This window comes from Medicago truncatula, chromosome 8 (genome assembly GCF_003473485.1).
Source record: "Medicago truncatula cultivar Jemalong A17 chromosome 8, MtrunA17r5.0-ANR, whole genome shotgun sequence".
NCBI classification, from domain to species: Eukaryota; Viridiplantae; Streptophyta; class Magnoliopsida; order Fabales; family Fabaceae; genus Medicago; species Medicago truncatula.
Window position 1 is genome coordinate 41,759,200 of NC_053049.1, and position 16,000 is coordinate 41,775,199.

The window sequence follows — 16,000 nt, forward strand, 5'->3', positions numbered from 1 at the left end:
TACTGAAAGAAAGGAAGAAACAATCAATAGGAGTGGTATAGGTTTTCAACTTTTGACTCATGTCCCCTTCTCTCTTTTTGGAGCCATCACCAAAACCCTAATTTTTTCACTTTCATCCACCAAAGAGGGGTGATTTAGGGTCAATTTTTGACACAAAATCACCCCTCTAATTTGTTTTTATATTTCCCTTTTATTGAAATAAGTGATTTACACGTCTATTTCGTTTCTTTTTTTGTGATTTCGTTGTCTTAGTGCGACCTTGTTTTGTTCGTCGTCTTTGTACGACGTTGTTTGCCTTTCTTGTTTCGTTCAAGTATTTGTTCGGTTCAGATTGTCAGATCAGCTTCGATCCAGTGCAGATCAAATCAATGACTTTGAAGTCGTCAACGTTGCAGATTCATCATTTTTGTTTTTAGCGAATTTTCATTGTATCGATGTACTCTACCAATTTGAATGAATGAATATCATTTATTTTTGTCAAAAAAAAAATAAAAAAAATCAATAGGAGTGGTGGAAGCTAAGGCTTTGTTTGAGAATTTGGAGGGGAAGGGAGGGGAGGGCTTTGGGGTTGGAAATATATAGAAAAATAGGCAAAAAGTTCACAATTTTTGAAATAACAGTTTTTTAGAGAATGATAAACTAATACTTATGATTAATATACTTTTAATTTTAAGAATATTATAATAACATAGATTGAATTTGAAAAATTTATATAAATCTTCCATAATCCCCCAAAACCCTTCCCCAATACAATTTTTGAGTTCCCCTAAATGAGAGGGATTTTTTATTATTAGTAAAAAATTAACATCCAAAGCCCTCTCCTCCCAATGTCTTCTATTTCTTCCACTCACTCCTTCCTTTTTTCCAAAACCCTCCCCTCCCTTCCCCTTCAAACTCCCAAACAAAACCTAAAAAAAAACAAGAACACTGAGATAACATTTAAAGCCCTGGCTAATTGTTCACTTCATAAAGGGTAGGTTTCTATAAATTCGTCATTATGAAAATCCAACCCTAATTTTTTTGAGATAAGTGGGCTTTCACATGTATTAACTTTTCTTTCATGATTTCATTGATCGAGTGTGTTGTTTGATTTTATTTTTTGTGCAGCGTTTGTTTGATTTCCGGTCTAGATGTGGTGTTCTTTTTGTTTGCATTAATAGATCAACTTCAATCATTTATTGATTCAACTAATGGCCAGGTTGTCGACATTGCAGATCGGAGCCATGAGGATACCAATAATTTTGATTTGTCCCATTATATGCAGGTAGTTTGATATTTTATTTTGTTAATTTGGATCTACATCATGTTTATTTATTAAAAATACTGTAAATACCTGGATTTCTTTGTTGGTAGTCTATCAACGACAACAATCTAAAACATAAAGAGACAAACGAGGAGCATTCGCCGGCTTATGATTATTTCTCACCTGAGACTCCTTACGACGAACATCATAGCCTATATATAGAGTGTTAAAGTATCTATTATTCCAAAACGAGTCATCTAATATTCATTCATATTGAACTCATATCAATTGATTGTATATTTAATTAATTAACCAATTATATTTCTAATTAGTTTTATTACATAATTTCATCACTAATTAAAATAGACTATTAATTGAAATATAATTAATAAAAAAGTGTTTTTTACGCAATTAATAAAAAATTGTTATCACATATAATTATATTGGAATATAATAATTAAATAAAAATATTTAATAAAATATTCCAACAATTTTATGCTGAATTTCATAAGTCACGTAAGAATATTTATAGAATCAGCTTATAGCTTATGCAAAAACAATTTAAATTTGTTCTATCTTTTGCTATAAAAGTAGTTTTACATGAACACTTAGTGTAATAAGAGTTTGTGTTGTAAGCTGGAAATAAATTGTTTATTGAGAGAGGGCCATGCATACCCATTATCCTTTGTCACAATCGTCAAAATTATGAGTGCCAATAAATCCGGCATTCCATGTGACTATGAACTCATAGTACTTGTTTTTTCATTTAATTGTTCTAACGCTGAAACAGAATGCAGAGCAAGCAAGGAACTGAGGACGAATTTGGAAGGTACACAATAATAATATAGACGCAAGAGAGGTAGGGTGAGTGTCCTTGTCTTTTGCCTGAACTTTTTACTCCTCCAATTAATGGTAAATAATTGTATTGACCCTCCATTGGAAAAAACTTGGGAGAAAATGAAGTATCATCAGCACTCAATTTGTGACAACACAAAAATGAAAGCTTAGATAAATGGGCAAAAGTGTACAAATTGGAAAATATTATTAATATTTGGAATTGGAGACACATCTTTTTCATGCTCTTCTCAGTAGTAAAAAAGATGTGTACTATGGTCACTCACACAGTCACTATCCCTCTCACCCTCTCAGTGCAATGTCGATAGTCTAATTGCAGCTTTGACTAGTTGAAAGCTGCGGAATTTAACACAGCAATGAATCAAGTAACCTTGAAAAGGAAACTGAAACAATAAAAGTTCCACATGCTTTTTAAGTCTATTTGGTGTAAAATGCTTTTTTTGATATGAAATGTGTTCGATCAATTTCGGAAATTCATATCAAAGGTGGACGGGTCTCAAGGAATTTTTTTTTTCTTCTTCTAATGTGTCACAATATCGAACTTAAGTCATATGGCTGAAGAACTCATTATCAACCTAATGATTATAGGATAATCAATCATGTCACCATCGCGCTCTACATGCATGCACATTGCTTATATATCAAATTTGAGTAAAACGGACGGCTAAATGATCAATGCAACTAGGCTTATTACTATTTACCGGTTGATTCTCCTCTCAAAAAATATTATTTACCGGTTGATTCTTATCATACGACTGAAATGATAATTAATATTTCGAAATAGTAAGTATGAGTTTGTGTATCGGTGTACTTATACTAGATATTGTTGATTTATACAAAAATAAAATAAAATGAGGGGGACAATCTTTATTATCAGTCTAGGATTTTTAAGAAAAATTTAATGGCTCCAAAAAATAAAACAATGTTACGTGAATATACCCTAAAATATTGACGAGTCGATATGAATTTAATGTCTAAATTTGTGCATTTTTTTGACATGGCGGTAAAGTTTTGAGGATAAATAAAATACAATGGTACAAAAACATGTCTTCAATTGTCAATGTTTTTGACATGTCTTAATGTCTTCAATTGTCAATGTTTTTTATTATGCTATAGTTTTGTTAGATATCATACGGGGGGGCCAGTTCTGTTTATGAGAAGAATAAATACATTTTTTTTTTTTTTTGAGGGGAGAAGAATAAATACATGTCTGTCCTCACTTAATCATATTCACTTTCTTCGTCCTTCGTAAGAACTTGAAGTTGGGGTAGCTAATTCGTACTTTACACCCAAAATCCACAATCTACCGTTTAGTTTGAAACCAATAACGTTTGGTTAAAAGATTTTGTTGAGGAAATGTAATTTTGTAGGGTAATTTAAATTCTTTTATGTAAATTTAGTTCTTTGGATGATAAATTTAGAATTTTTTAAAATAATGAATTTTATGAAGTATTTTGTCAAGTTAAAATTAAGAAATTTTAAATACTAATTATAAATTAAGAATTTGAAATTCTTTCTTTACTTCATATAATATGAATATCAAATTTGTCTTTATGATTCTTTTAAATTTTATAACCGATCTCTATAAATTATCAAAAATTACGAATTGGTCATATTTTCCATATTTTGATCTAGTCCATCAACTTTTTGAAATATCTTAAATATAGTCCAACATAGTTTAAGAATGAAGATTTCTATTACTCTATTCAAGGACGGCCCAAGGATAAAACTACCACGATAATCATCTTATACCTCCAATTTGATTTTATTTTCACTTAGTGAAGACATAAAAGATGTCATATTTTACTTTATTTTTTTAACCCGAATTGGAGATGATTGCACTATGGCAACACAATGACATCCTAACTATGACACTCCAATATAACACCAAACATACACAATCTCTCTAATAGTATTATCAATATGAAAAGAAAAAAAACAAAACAAAGGATGGGGGGATAACTCAAACCCACCAAAACAAGATTAATGTAGACAATAAGAATGTAAACCAACCATGTTTTTTTAAAAAAAAAAAAAAAAAAAACCTTCTTTATAACAACTAGATAGTTGATCTCGTTAGAATAAAGCATCAAAAAAAACATCGACACTTAAATCATCCATTGAAGTTGGATTTTTAATAAGAACCAAACGAACACCGCAACAAGACGCAAAATAAAAAACGTCGCATGGGTATTCATATTAGACTGATACAACGCCGCGAAATCAAAATCAAACGAACAACACAATGCCACACTCGCACAATAAAATCACAAAAAATAAACACAACAAAAAACTTGATATATGTAAAAACCACTTATTTACATCGAAATAAAGAGATAAAAAAAGATGGAGATGAGTGATTCTATGTCAAAAAATGGCATAAAACCACTTATCCTCGATAAATGGATGAGAAAGAATTTTTTTAGAGAAGATTTGGCTTCTCTTACTCTTAGACAATATGTGTCGGATAGACCCTGATTCTATCAAAGCACAAATATTTAGAAATAAAGAAATTAATTGAAGTGTTTGAATTGTTTAGAATTATAACTTCTCAATAGTAGTTTTTAATTTCTTCTTCCAAACACACTTGTAAAATTTTGATTGACATTGAGATTGTCATAATTAATGAAACACTCTCATGTTATTAAAAAGAGGTGTGTTTTTTGAACAACCACATTTTGTATAACTTATAGAACAACCAAGAATATAGAAAGAAATGTATATCTTGACATGAAAACCAAAGCAATAAAGAGAGAAAGTAAGAGCATACTAATTGTATGAGAGAGAGGGTTGTCCTAAAAATTGTAACAAAATGGTTGTACAAAGATCATTTCTATGTTTCATACCTAAAAAATATCATGGTTGAGCCACCGTAATTTCGAGAAACTCACTGCCAATCTAAGACACGCACTTACTTCTATAAGATGTAAAAGTAACTCTAAATGCCTAAATTGATTTTGCAAGGTGTTTAAGTAGAATCATTTTTATTTCAAAACTTTATTTTAACTTCAAAACATTTTTTTTTAAGAAGTTAACCCCCTCAAATTAGCACTAGAGAGAATCGAATCCGAGACCTTAAGGAATAGCACACTCCCAGATTTTAAGCCTTTAACTTCAAAACATTGATTTAAAGATTGTCTAAAAAAATTGGGGAAGATAAATTTTTTAATTAAATGAAGGAGAAAAACATATTTGCCAAAAACACTCGAGGTGCTAGCTAAGTATTAAGTTCTAATCTTGTGACTTTAAGGGTGCGTTTGATTTGCTAAAAAAATGAAGGACAGGACAGAATAACTCTAGTTGTCCAGTGTTTGATTTGTAAAACTGTTTCAGGTACAGGACAAACTAGAGGCAAGGGACAGGACAAAAACTCATATTTTTGTCCCTCACCAAACCACATCACAACTTTTTGTCCCACGTACAAGTTGTCTAAAATACCAAAATAGCATTTTGTCGCTCAAAAATCATATAAAACAAAAAATTACTCAATGCCATAAAAAATTTGTCTTGTGCTGTTCTGCATTGTGTTGTACTGTTCTGTCCAGTGCTTGCTGTTTTGCAAACCAAACACAATATTGAGCTCGAATCCCTTCAAAAATGATGATAAATTACCTTTAAGATCATTTTAATTAATAACAAGAAGTCGTAACATACTTATTCACAGAAAAACAAACTATGTCATACTCTCTCCGTCTAAAAATATAAGTTGTTTAAAAAATTATCTTAAATTATAACTTATAAGTCAATTTGCAATATCAATGAATCATTAAATATAAATACTATTTTTTCTATGATACTGTCAACTACTCCCTCCGTTTCAAATTGTACGATGTTTTGGGCATCTCACACATATTAAAAAATGTTATTAATATTGTGTGGAAAATAGATATTATAAGTTGTTTTACAAAATTGTCCTTAATAAATGATATGAGAAAGATAAATGAAAAAATTGAAAGAAGAAAGAGTAATAAATAGTTAAGGATATAATAGGAAAAGTAACATTAATGTTTCATTAATATTGTAAAGTGATATACAATTTATGACAAATATTTTTTCTAAAATGACATACAATTTAGGACGGAAGAAGTATTTATTACTCTTTCTTTAATTCCTTAATTTATCATATATTTACCATTAATAAAAGATAATTTTTTGAATTGACTTATATGTTCTCTCCTTCTATACAACTAATTACACTTACTAATTTATGTAAAATTATCAAAACATCAAATACTCCAAATATCTTAATAGTCATTTTTTCTTATGTAGTAATTTGGAAGAGTGAGTACCATACATTGGTTAAATAAACAAAATATCTTAATAGTCATTTTTTCTTTTGTGGTGGTCTGGATTTGAACCCCAGACTTTACATATATTATGATTATGCGTTATCCCTACCAACTGAGCTAAACTCACGAGGACATCTTAATAGTCATTTGTACGCATAAGTATCATACTCTCTTCAATTGCATTTAAAAACAAATTAAAAATATTTTTCAATCACATTTATAAACAAATTAAAAATATTTTTTAAATTTATTGAATGTCTAATGTATTTTTCCTGAACAGGTCCACCGGAGTCAAAGCGATGAATGTGTAGGCGGTGAACCGAGACAAAAATTAGATAGCACAATAAATGCCCAAATTTAACTACCTCTTGCCTTTGCCTTTGCCTTTGCCTTTCATTATTTTTCTCATTGATAAATACTCTGTTTTTTTATAAAGCTAGTAAAATAAGCTGCTATATAGACTCCAAGGCTAGAACACTGGCCAAGGGGTCCTTCATACAGCTCATTTGTATTCATTCTCCTAACTTTCTTTTCTCTCTGCTTCACAAGCCTCAACACAACCACAAATCGATAAAAAAAAAAAAAAAAGTTACAGAGAGTACTGCCATTAGGATCTCACTTCACTAATCACTTACTACAATAATTATTTTCACTTTTCTTCTTTTTAGATGATGAATGACTTCAACCGGTTGACATAATATGCATTAATTCATGGCTTCTCTTAACTCATATCATTACTCAACAACCACCTTGCTTATCATAGTTCTTCTTCTCCATCATTTGCTTCCTCTAGTTTCTTGCTTCAATAAGCTGCAGCCTTCAATTCCTCCTCGGGTATGCTTTAATCTAACTAAAGCCATATTCTACTCTTTCATAGATCCTATATACTATGCATGTTTGAACTCACAATGAGTTTGACCGAGTCAATGTGATTTTGTCAAATTCACCGTGATTTCATACATGCATACAACTTTTCTGAGTTTGTGTATGGTATAGTAATTACTAACAATCTAAAATGGGTTTGTTAATATATGTGTAGGAGTTGTTATTTGAAGAGAAAAACAGGTTAGGTTCAATGCCACCAAGTTGTCACAGCAAGTGCAATGAGTGTCATCCATGCATGGCAGTTCAGGTGCCATCTTTGCCAAGACAAGATTCTGTCCCTTCCAAGGTTGCTTCCATGAAAAAATGGCTTAGCCCATCTTTACAATTAGGTAACAGCAGGTACTCAAATTACAAGCCATTAGGGTGGAAATGTCATTGTGGTGACCACTTCTTCAACCCTTAATTAGAAATTGTACACCCTTGTGGATCCAAGATTTTGCTCCTCCTAATCAAGTAAAATGAAAATGAAAATGAAAATTACCCATCTTTTTTTGTATTAAATTATCAATATTAATTAATTAATGATATTTGTGTTTTAATTACTAGTATAGTTTTAGGTGTCCTATGTGGTTAATCCGACGTTTGCGTCAGCATTGATTGTATACAAGTTTGATGATAGTACGTAGTACATTTGTACAAAGTTTGTTATAGACCTGAATTCCTATGTTATGCTAGCTGCATCTATATTTTCAGAAACCTTCATCTACTGCATTTGTGTGATTAAATTTATGATAGGAAATGTGATGACTAGATCTTTTAATTGTAATTTCTTTGCGATTTACGATGATTATTTGCTAATTTTGTTGTCAGACAGAGGACAGGAGAGGAGGTTGTCTTGTCCATTGCAATTGTCCCTTTCCCTGTTTTCGTAATGTGTGGATCTGTCTCATGAACTTTTGCTTATCTTCTAGATCTCTATGGATACTAAATGTCTCTTTGGTTGTGCGGTGGGAAAAATTGATTTTGATAGAATTGATTTTCGTTAAAATAAGTTTAATGTGAATTGATTTATATTTGGATATACTCACAACAAAAGTGTTTTGTATGAAAAATATTGTTTGGATACTCTCTCGGTGTCAAAATTGCTTTTGGATATGTAAATGACCAAAATGGATTTTAAGTTATAACATATGTGTGTGTATATATATATATATTTGTGGATCAATTTTTTTTTTCAATTTTTGTAAAATATTTAAAATTTTGTATATCATTTTTTAAATAATTTTTTTTCAACTTAAAAATAATTAATACAAATATAACCTAAAGATTAGCCCAATTTTTATTAAAAACTAAAAGCATTTTTTTAAGGACGTAAAAACACTTTTTATTATGCTTCTTTTCCCCATGTTTTCATAATTCAACATCTACAATTATTTTGGTTTAGTTTATTAAATAAATGAAAGGGGTGATCCATTCGTTAAATAAGGGATAACGATAAAAACTTCCAAATTTTTTGAACAGAAAGGGATGTACTAAAACAAAAAAACGGGGGGTCTTTCGCTTTGGAGTCATATCTTATCTAACATTGACACAAAAACTTACTGTTTTGCAATACAAAAATGACATGATAGCTGATGTGTATGAATTGAAGGAAGGAAGAGATCGTCACCATACACAACAAAGTTCCTTTTATTAAAGAGAGCAAAATTGACATATTGCTTGTGGTTACTTTAGAATTGATTTAAGGGAAACGCAAAAGCTACAAAATGTTACTTCAACTAGAATCGATTTCAAGATTCATAATCAATTCCATAACTGAGATCCAAACAACCTCAATCTCAGTCAAATCACGGTAGATGGCTGTAAACGTGCGTTTGCGGTTGGTGGCCGTGAAACCAAACTGGGACTAAATATTTTTGGGGTATCTATAAAATTGTAATTTCCTTGTTACAAGTGCTCAAATATTTTATGTCTGAAGTACCGAACAATTTTTTTCTCCTCTGTATATATACTTGCTCAATTTAATCTTCAATAAACATTAATTCAGTTTTGATCAATTCCTTATAATTACTTATTTTTTTTACAAAAGGTTAACAAAAAAAATCGAAGATATCATCTTTTGTATGTTAATTCTCGAGTTATCAAGAAAGTAGCTGAGAAATAAATAAATACTGATGAATAACTGTTTTACGTAGAAAGTAAACTCAAATTCTAAATCCAATATATAATATTGACTAGAAGGGTAATGTCTGAAACAATCCTTAAGTATTCTAAATTAAAAATTATTCATTAAAAAAATTAAATATTTAAGCTTTCAATATATTGTATACACAATTTTTCTTAAAAATTTATCATTTGAAGTTTTTAAAATGTACCTCTCAAAAAGTCGTTAGCATTCCCCTTTTCCAATTAGATGTGATGTTTTTTTTTATTGTTTTAATAATATCTTTGTTTAAACTTTTTTTTGAGAGACTCTTTATTTAAACTTATAAATAAGTTGAGATCATCTCTCTGAGCTTAGTTCAGTTGGTTGGTAGCTGTGAAACCCCGATACTTCAAAATGGATGACGTACCGTATTCCCTGCGTATCTTGCACCAATATCTGTCTGATACTTCCCGATACATATACGGATAATATCCAAATATTAAATTTTATTTTTTTAAAAAATAATTATCCGATACGTCCCGATACGCACAGATACTTGGGTTTTTTTTATATTATTTTGATTTTGTTTTTTTTTTTTGTAAAAAACAAGAGTAAAAACATTATATTACTATAATATATATACATTTCCTTTATCTTCTTTGGTGCCAGTACGACCCACACCACACAAACAATTGCATCTTTCTCTTTATAAGAATTTAGGGTTTCAACTTTTTCTTCCAAAGTGGTCGCCGTCCACTTTGGCCACCGTCGAGAAATTAGGGTTTAAAGCTTCTTGTGCAACCTTGTTCTTCCTCATGTTGTGAGAGAAATTGGAGTACTTTTTCTTTTATCCATTCTTTGAAAAGAAACAAAATGGATCCAAAAAAGGTAGAAGATTTGGTTTATGTGCATACTAATCTTCAACTCTTGTCAAGGAAAGAAGATGGATATAAGAAAGGACAATCAACAATGTGGGACATTAGTGGAGATGTGCATAAACCGCTTGATGGTGTTGGAATTGAGTTAGCAGAGTTGTCTTTGGATGAACCGGATTTGGAAGCTGATTTGTATCTTGATGATGGGAATGGAGGAGAGGAGATGTAAACGTTAGTTACTTGTTAATATTAACTCTTAGTATTGATGTGTTCTTTTTTGGATATAGTGCTTCTTTTTTGGATCAATATAATATAGCACTAACAAGTTTCTTTTGGATATACTGTAGCATTGATGTATAATACTGATAGTGCTCTTTTTGTATATATTTCGTATGTAATTGACTAATGACCACTCTCTCAATCGTCAATATTATTTATATTTATGTTAATGTAGTACGAGCCTGGTTTCTTGTGTTTGTTAATATATTTGCATATTAAAAAAATGGTTATAATTATATTGTACATTTAATTATATAATTTTTTTTATTAACGTATCCCAGCCGTATCGTATCTTGATTTTTGAAATTTTTCCGTATCGGCGTATCGGTGCAGTATCGTATCTCGTATCCGGGCTTCATAGGTTGGTAGGGATATTGCATTTTATATGCAGTGGCTGGAGTTCGAACCCCAGACACTCCACTTCTCCACAATTAAATTGTGTCAGCTCTAGTCATTAGGCTACTTAACAAAAAAAATAAAATTGAGATCCTATCAATATTTTTGTTGTGGAAAAAAAATGAATATGACCTTATCCTTTAAAAAAAAAAATGAATATGATCTTATGACCATGAGATGTATATTTTTGTTGACAAAAGATATATTTTGTTTTTTTTGTTTAATTGCACTTTTCCTCCTTATCTTTTGTTAATTGTGCAATTTTGCCCTACCTCTTTTTTTTAGCGATTTTGCACCCCATCTTTTGCCAATTGTGTTTTGTTCAAAATCATTATTAAAAGAGAGAAAATGGGGCAAAAGATTGGGTACAAAATCGCTAAAAAAAAGGAGGAGGGGGTGCAAAATCACACAATTAGCAAAAAAATATGGTACAAAAATGCAATTAAACACAAAGATGGGGTGCTAAATCAGAAAGGGGGCAAAAAATGAGGTACAAAATCGCTCAAAAAAAAAAGGAGGGGGTGCAAAATTGCACAATTAACAAAGATAGGGAGAAAAGTGCAATTAAGACTTGTTTTTTATAAAAATATTTAAAATCCCATTAAAAAAATAATAATAATATTAGCGTGTCTATCTTTTTCAACAAGACTCTATTTCTTTTGGAGATGAGAAAGAGAGAAAGATGATGCCTACTCTTCAAAATTGCAGTTTCCGCCTCCTCAACTCTTTCTTTTTTCCTGTAAAATTAATGGTGATGCTTCTTCCTTATTAAAACAAAAAATTGGAAAAGAAGAATTATGGTTTGACTTTTAACATTTGTCCAGAATTTGCCGATGAAAAAAATTTGGAATAATAAACCATTACCACAAATTTCATAATAATATAAAACAATGGTGATCAAGTAATCATCAGTCTTGCTTTTCTATAATATTTGATATTTCAAATGTTCAATCCACTGTTTTGTTAGATTTAGGTCGACTTAACTTTGGAATTGAGGAATTTAGCTATATATAGCACCGATGCTTTGGAACAATTTCTTAATTTTACTTATTATCTTCAAAAGTTCTTTTGATTTGATGCGATGACAAATGAAAAATAAAGAAAGAATAAATTTTGGAACAAGATCCATTGCAATGTGCTCATTTTAATTTGGTGATGTAATTTCAACCATACGATTGATTAAATTTAATGATTGAGATTCGATAAAAATTTATAGATAATGTCAATGGATCATAACTTAGATAATAACTAAGATTTTCCTTTCTCCCAACATATGATTTTTTTACACATCTACCGACCATCACAACATATGATTTTACACACCCACCAATCATATTTGACTTAGTAGTTTTTTTAAGAGTTGTGATCCTCTCTTTTTAATTAAAAACGATATTTGAAAAACGATGGATTAATTGAATATAATAAGATTATTAAATGGAGAGAAGTCTAGATTTCTTTAAAGGGGATATTTGACCAAATACGTTAAATAAGTAAACATTAATGCTGAATGGCACGACACTTGCCGTCGTCAAATACACACGACCCATGCATTCCACTACTTTTTCAATTTTAAAATTTATTTTAATTAAAATTTGGTTTAAACAAATTTAGGGATGCCACGTTAATAGTCGTGCACTATCGTGCTAAAATACGTCATGCACTATAAGTAAATGATCCCCTAAATATACAAACATTTGATTTCATTCCCCCTGAAATAATTTTTAGATTTTTGGTCTTTCTAAAAAATTTCATTCATGAAATTAGTCCATACTTTTAGTCAACTCATGTCTAACTTTCATATTTTTTAATGAAATTTTTTCAGAAATGGGTAGAATATCATAACAATCTCTCCCAAAGAAATTATAATTTTTTAATAAAACATTAATTAAATATGAATTTTTATGTTTTTGGTGTTAAACTCTCATGACACAAAAACCAAATCAATATAATAAAGAGAGAAAGTAAAATCATAATATAAGTAAGAGAGAAATTTGTCACAAAAATTATCAAAAAATAATTGTAAAAATGTCATTTTTCTAAAAATAATTCTTTGCATATTTGATAGCAGTCCAATCTAATGAGATAAATTATCAAATATGAGATACATTAATTTATTTTGCCTCACCCAACCAATAAGTTCAATTTTTAGTGTAAAATTAATATTAATCAAATACTTTTTCATAGATATTAATTTATTTTGGCTCACCCAACAAATAAGTTAAATTTTAGTGTAAAATTAATTTTTCACCGTTTATTCATATCTTTATCTGTCGTTTTTCATATTGGTAGATTGCTATATGAACTTTTTCTTTAGAGGATAATGTGGATGGCATTCATACACAAGTGTATATGACTAGTCAAACAATACAAGAACAAAAAATAAATGTCGTCGCACAGTCAAAGGTGGAGGATGACAAGTGACGACTATTATTTCATGCCACAAATTCAAAAGCATTGATTGTATGAAAAGTCAAATACTACATTGTACCAAAGGGTGTATTTCCTGGAAGGTAAGAATCAAGATACAAGATCTAATTATTTACTATAAATTAGAATCTACATTGAGCTTCTCATATTCAACCAATCTAGAATGGAGAGTGAAGCCAAACATGTTATTAAGCAGAAGAAGAACATTGATGTCTTAGATATCCTGGGTGAAACTCTAACCATCTATTTCAAAAACATAAACTTCATCATCTTCACTTTACTCACTTCACTTCCTTTCTTTTTTCTCATGGTTTACTTCGAAACATTGTTCCAACAAACTCTTGTTCAAACTCCAAAAATCATCTTACCTTTACCTTTCCATGAAAGAAATCAACTTCGTTTCTATTCAGTTATTGATATTTATAATGGCCCAAGTTTTAGCAAAGACTATCTACCTCTTTTGATTCAACTTGGATTTATTTACACTATCCCTCTTCATTTCCTAGAATTCTGTTCTAAAGTATTAACTATGGATTTAGCTTCAAAGCTTATAATAAATTCAGAAGAAAACCCCAAAATGAGTCTCAAACACATGTTTCAAAATTCAATTGATGTGTCAACCATGAAAGGAACATTTATCACTTCTTTGTATACACTTGCATTATCAAATTGTCTTCTTATTGCATTTCCATGGACCGTGAGCAATTGTTTCATTTTTACTAGATGGTGCTACATAATTTTTGGATCAATTTGTTTTATAGCTGTTGGAAAATTGTTGATGATATATTTGGAATGTAGTGCTATATGGAATATGAGTATTGTGGTATCAGTGTTGGAGGGTATTTATGGTACTGGAGCGTTAAAAGGATCTTATTATTTCAGCAGTGGTAATCATAAGAGAGGACTTGTTATGATGCTTGTTTTCTTTGTTTTTGGTGGTGTTTTGAGGTTAATGTGTATCTACTTTGAATGCTATAAAGGAGGGAGTGGAATTTTTATACAAATTGGGATCCTTACTTGAAAATAATTCAGAAGTTGTTTTACTACACCTAATGGAATTGATTCAAAATCTTGTAAAAACCTTCAATTTTTATTTAAAGAAATAGTGTGAAGATTAATTGGAATTGAAATTTAATGGGTGAAGTTTTCACCAAGTTTTTCTGATCAATCTTCAATCAAAAATTAAGTTGTTGTCAGAGAGAGAAGAAGGAGAGGAATCGCAGGAGTGAGAGGAAGGGGAATGGAATGGAATGGATGGAGGTGTGTAAAAATTAATCGTTGTTATAATCGTTGTTATCTCCAGTCTCCACCTCATGTATGGGGTCATTATTAAATATTTTATTAAATAAATGTTTAATAGCGATTAGATAACTGAGCAGTAAAAATTAATTTTTTTTAATTTTAATCTTCTATTTGTTTTTGATTTAATTTATTTATTATTTATGTTTATTGTTTGTTTATTTTTTATTGGTTTGTTATATTAATCTTTTTCGATGATTAAAGATTAACATTCTTAGAGCATCCACAATGGAGACATCCATTTTTGGGTTCTTAAATATGTGTCACGCGTACACATCACTCATTTATAATTTTTTAATAGTAGTACCTAATAAGTACTTAACTTAATCCCTCCAATCCAGATCTCACACAAAGTTCTTAAATTGGACCCACTAATCAACTATCAATAATTTTATATCACTACATTCTAATTTTTTAATATTAAAAGCGTATGGACCCCGCTTAAAGTTGGGGGTCTTAAATAAGATTCTGAGTCTTATAAGATCTTGAAAAAAATTCACCCCAATGGAGATACCTAATAGGTACCGAGTCTTAAATGTTTAAGACCCTCCCATTAGAGATGGTCTTGTAAGCAGAGTTATTTAAGAGTATCTACCCTTTTATTTATTAATATCTTCTTTTTTTACTAAAAAGAATAGTATTTTAAAATCTAAGCCATATATTTTTTTTTTCTTTATAATATAACACGAATAGAAGCAAAGCACCAGAACATAAATTTCTAAATTAAATGAATCTTCTTATAATCGCAATTTTTATTCTTATACATGAAAGATGTTCATACAAAATTCAATTACTTCTTTTTTTTAATACAAAATTAATTACATTTCATAATACGTATGAAATGTTCAAAATACGTTGTACAGTTTGAAGCAAAGAGAGTATAATTTTATTCACATCCATGATAATCACTATATAGTCTATAAAATTTTAATAAGCCATGAAATTTCTTAAAACTTAAAAAATGGAGGAACTTTTCAAAATAGTCACATTTAGACCACACAAAGAAAATTCCGAAATCTGTGAATTTTTTTTCCTAACATATATATAATTTATAAATGGGTTTTGCTAACTTGTTAAGAATTTCTTTAAGAAAAATGTTAAGGGTTTAAAAGTAGAAACAAATGATAATTTTCATATGGATTAATAGGCTTTTACCCCCTATCATTTGAGAGTTTTTTGGTATACCTTTGTCAAAAAAAACTTGGAGATTTCCCCTACCATTAGAGGATTCTTTGGTTCACACCCCTAAAACCATCTGACTAGATAAATTAGCTTCGGTGGCGCGCTAATGTCTTATTTTTTTTTGTTTGATTTTATTTATTTCCACGTGAACACAAAATATATTTTTTTTACAAAAAAATATTAA

At 29.8% G+C, this 16,000-nt stretch overlaps 2 protein-coding genes across 2 annotated transcripts; both read left to right on the plus strand.

Moving 5' to 3' along the window:
• The first annotated feature begins 6,807 nt into the window (after positions 1-6,807).
• On the plus strand, positions 6,808-7,978 carry LOC25501882 (EPIDERMAL PATTERNING FACTOR-like protein 1). The gene is made up of 2 exons (XM_013591322.3): positions 6,808-7,221; positions 7,427-7,978. Exons 1-2 carry the CDS (start codon positions 7,099-7,101, stop codon positions 7,673-7,675), a joined length of 372 nt encoding a protein of 123 aa, XP_013446776.1. The 5' UTR covers positions 6,808-7,098; the 3' UTR covers positions 7,676-7,978.
• A 5,505-nt stretch (positions 7,979-13,483) lies between these two features.
• Positions 13,484-14,706, plus strand: LOC25501883 (uncharacterized). The gene has a single exon (XM_024771936.2). The coding sequence runs from the start codon at positions 13,499-13,501 to the stop codon at positions 14,354-14,356; it is 858 nt and encodes a 285-aa protein (XP_024627704.1). The 5' UTR covers positions 13,484-13,498; the 3' UTR covers positions 14,357-14,706.
• Positions 14,707-16,000: the final 1,294 nt, after the last annotated feature.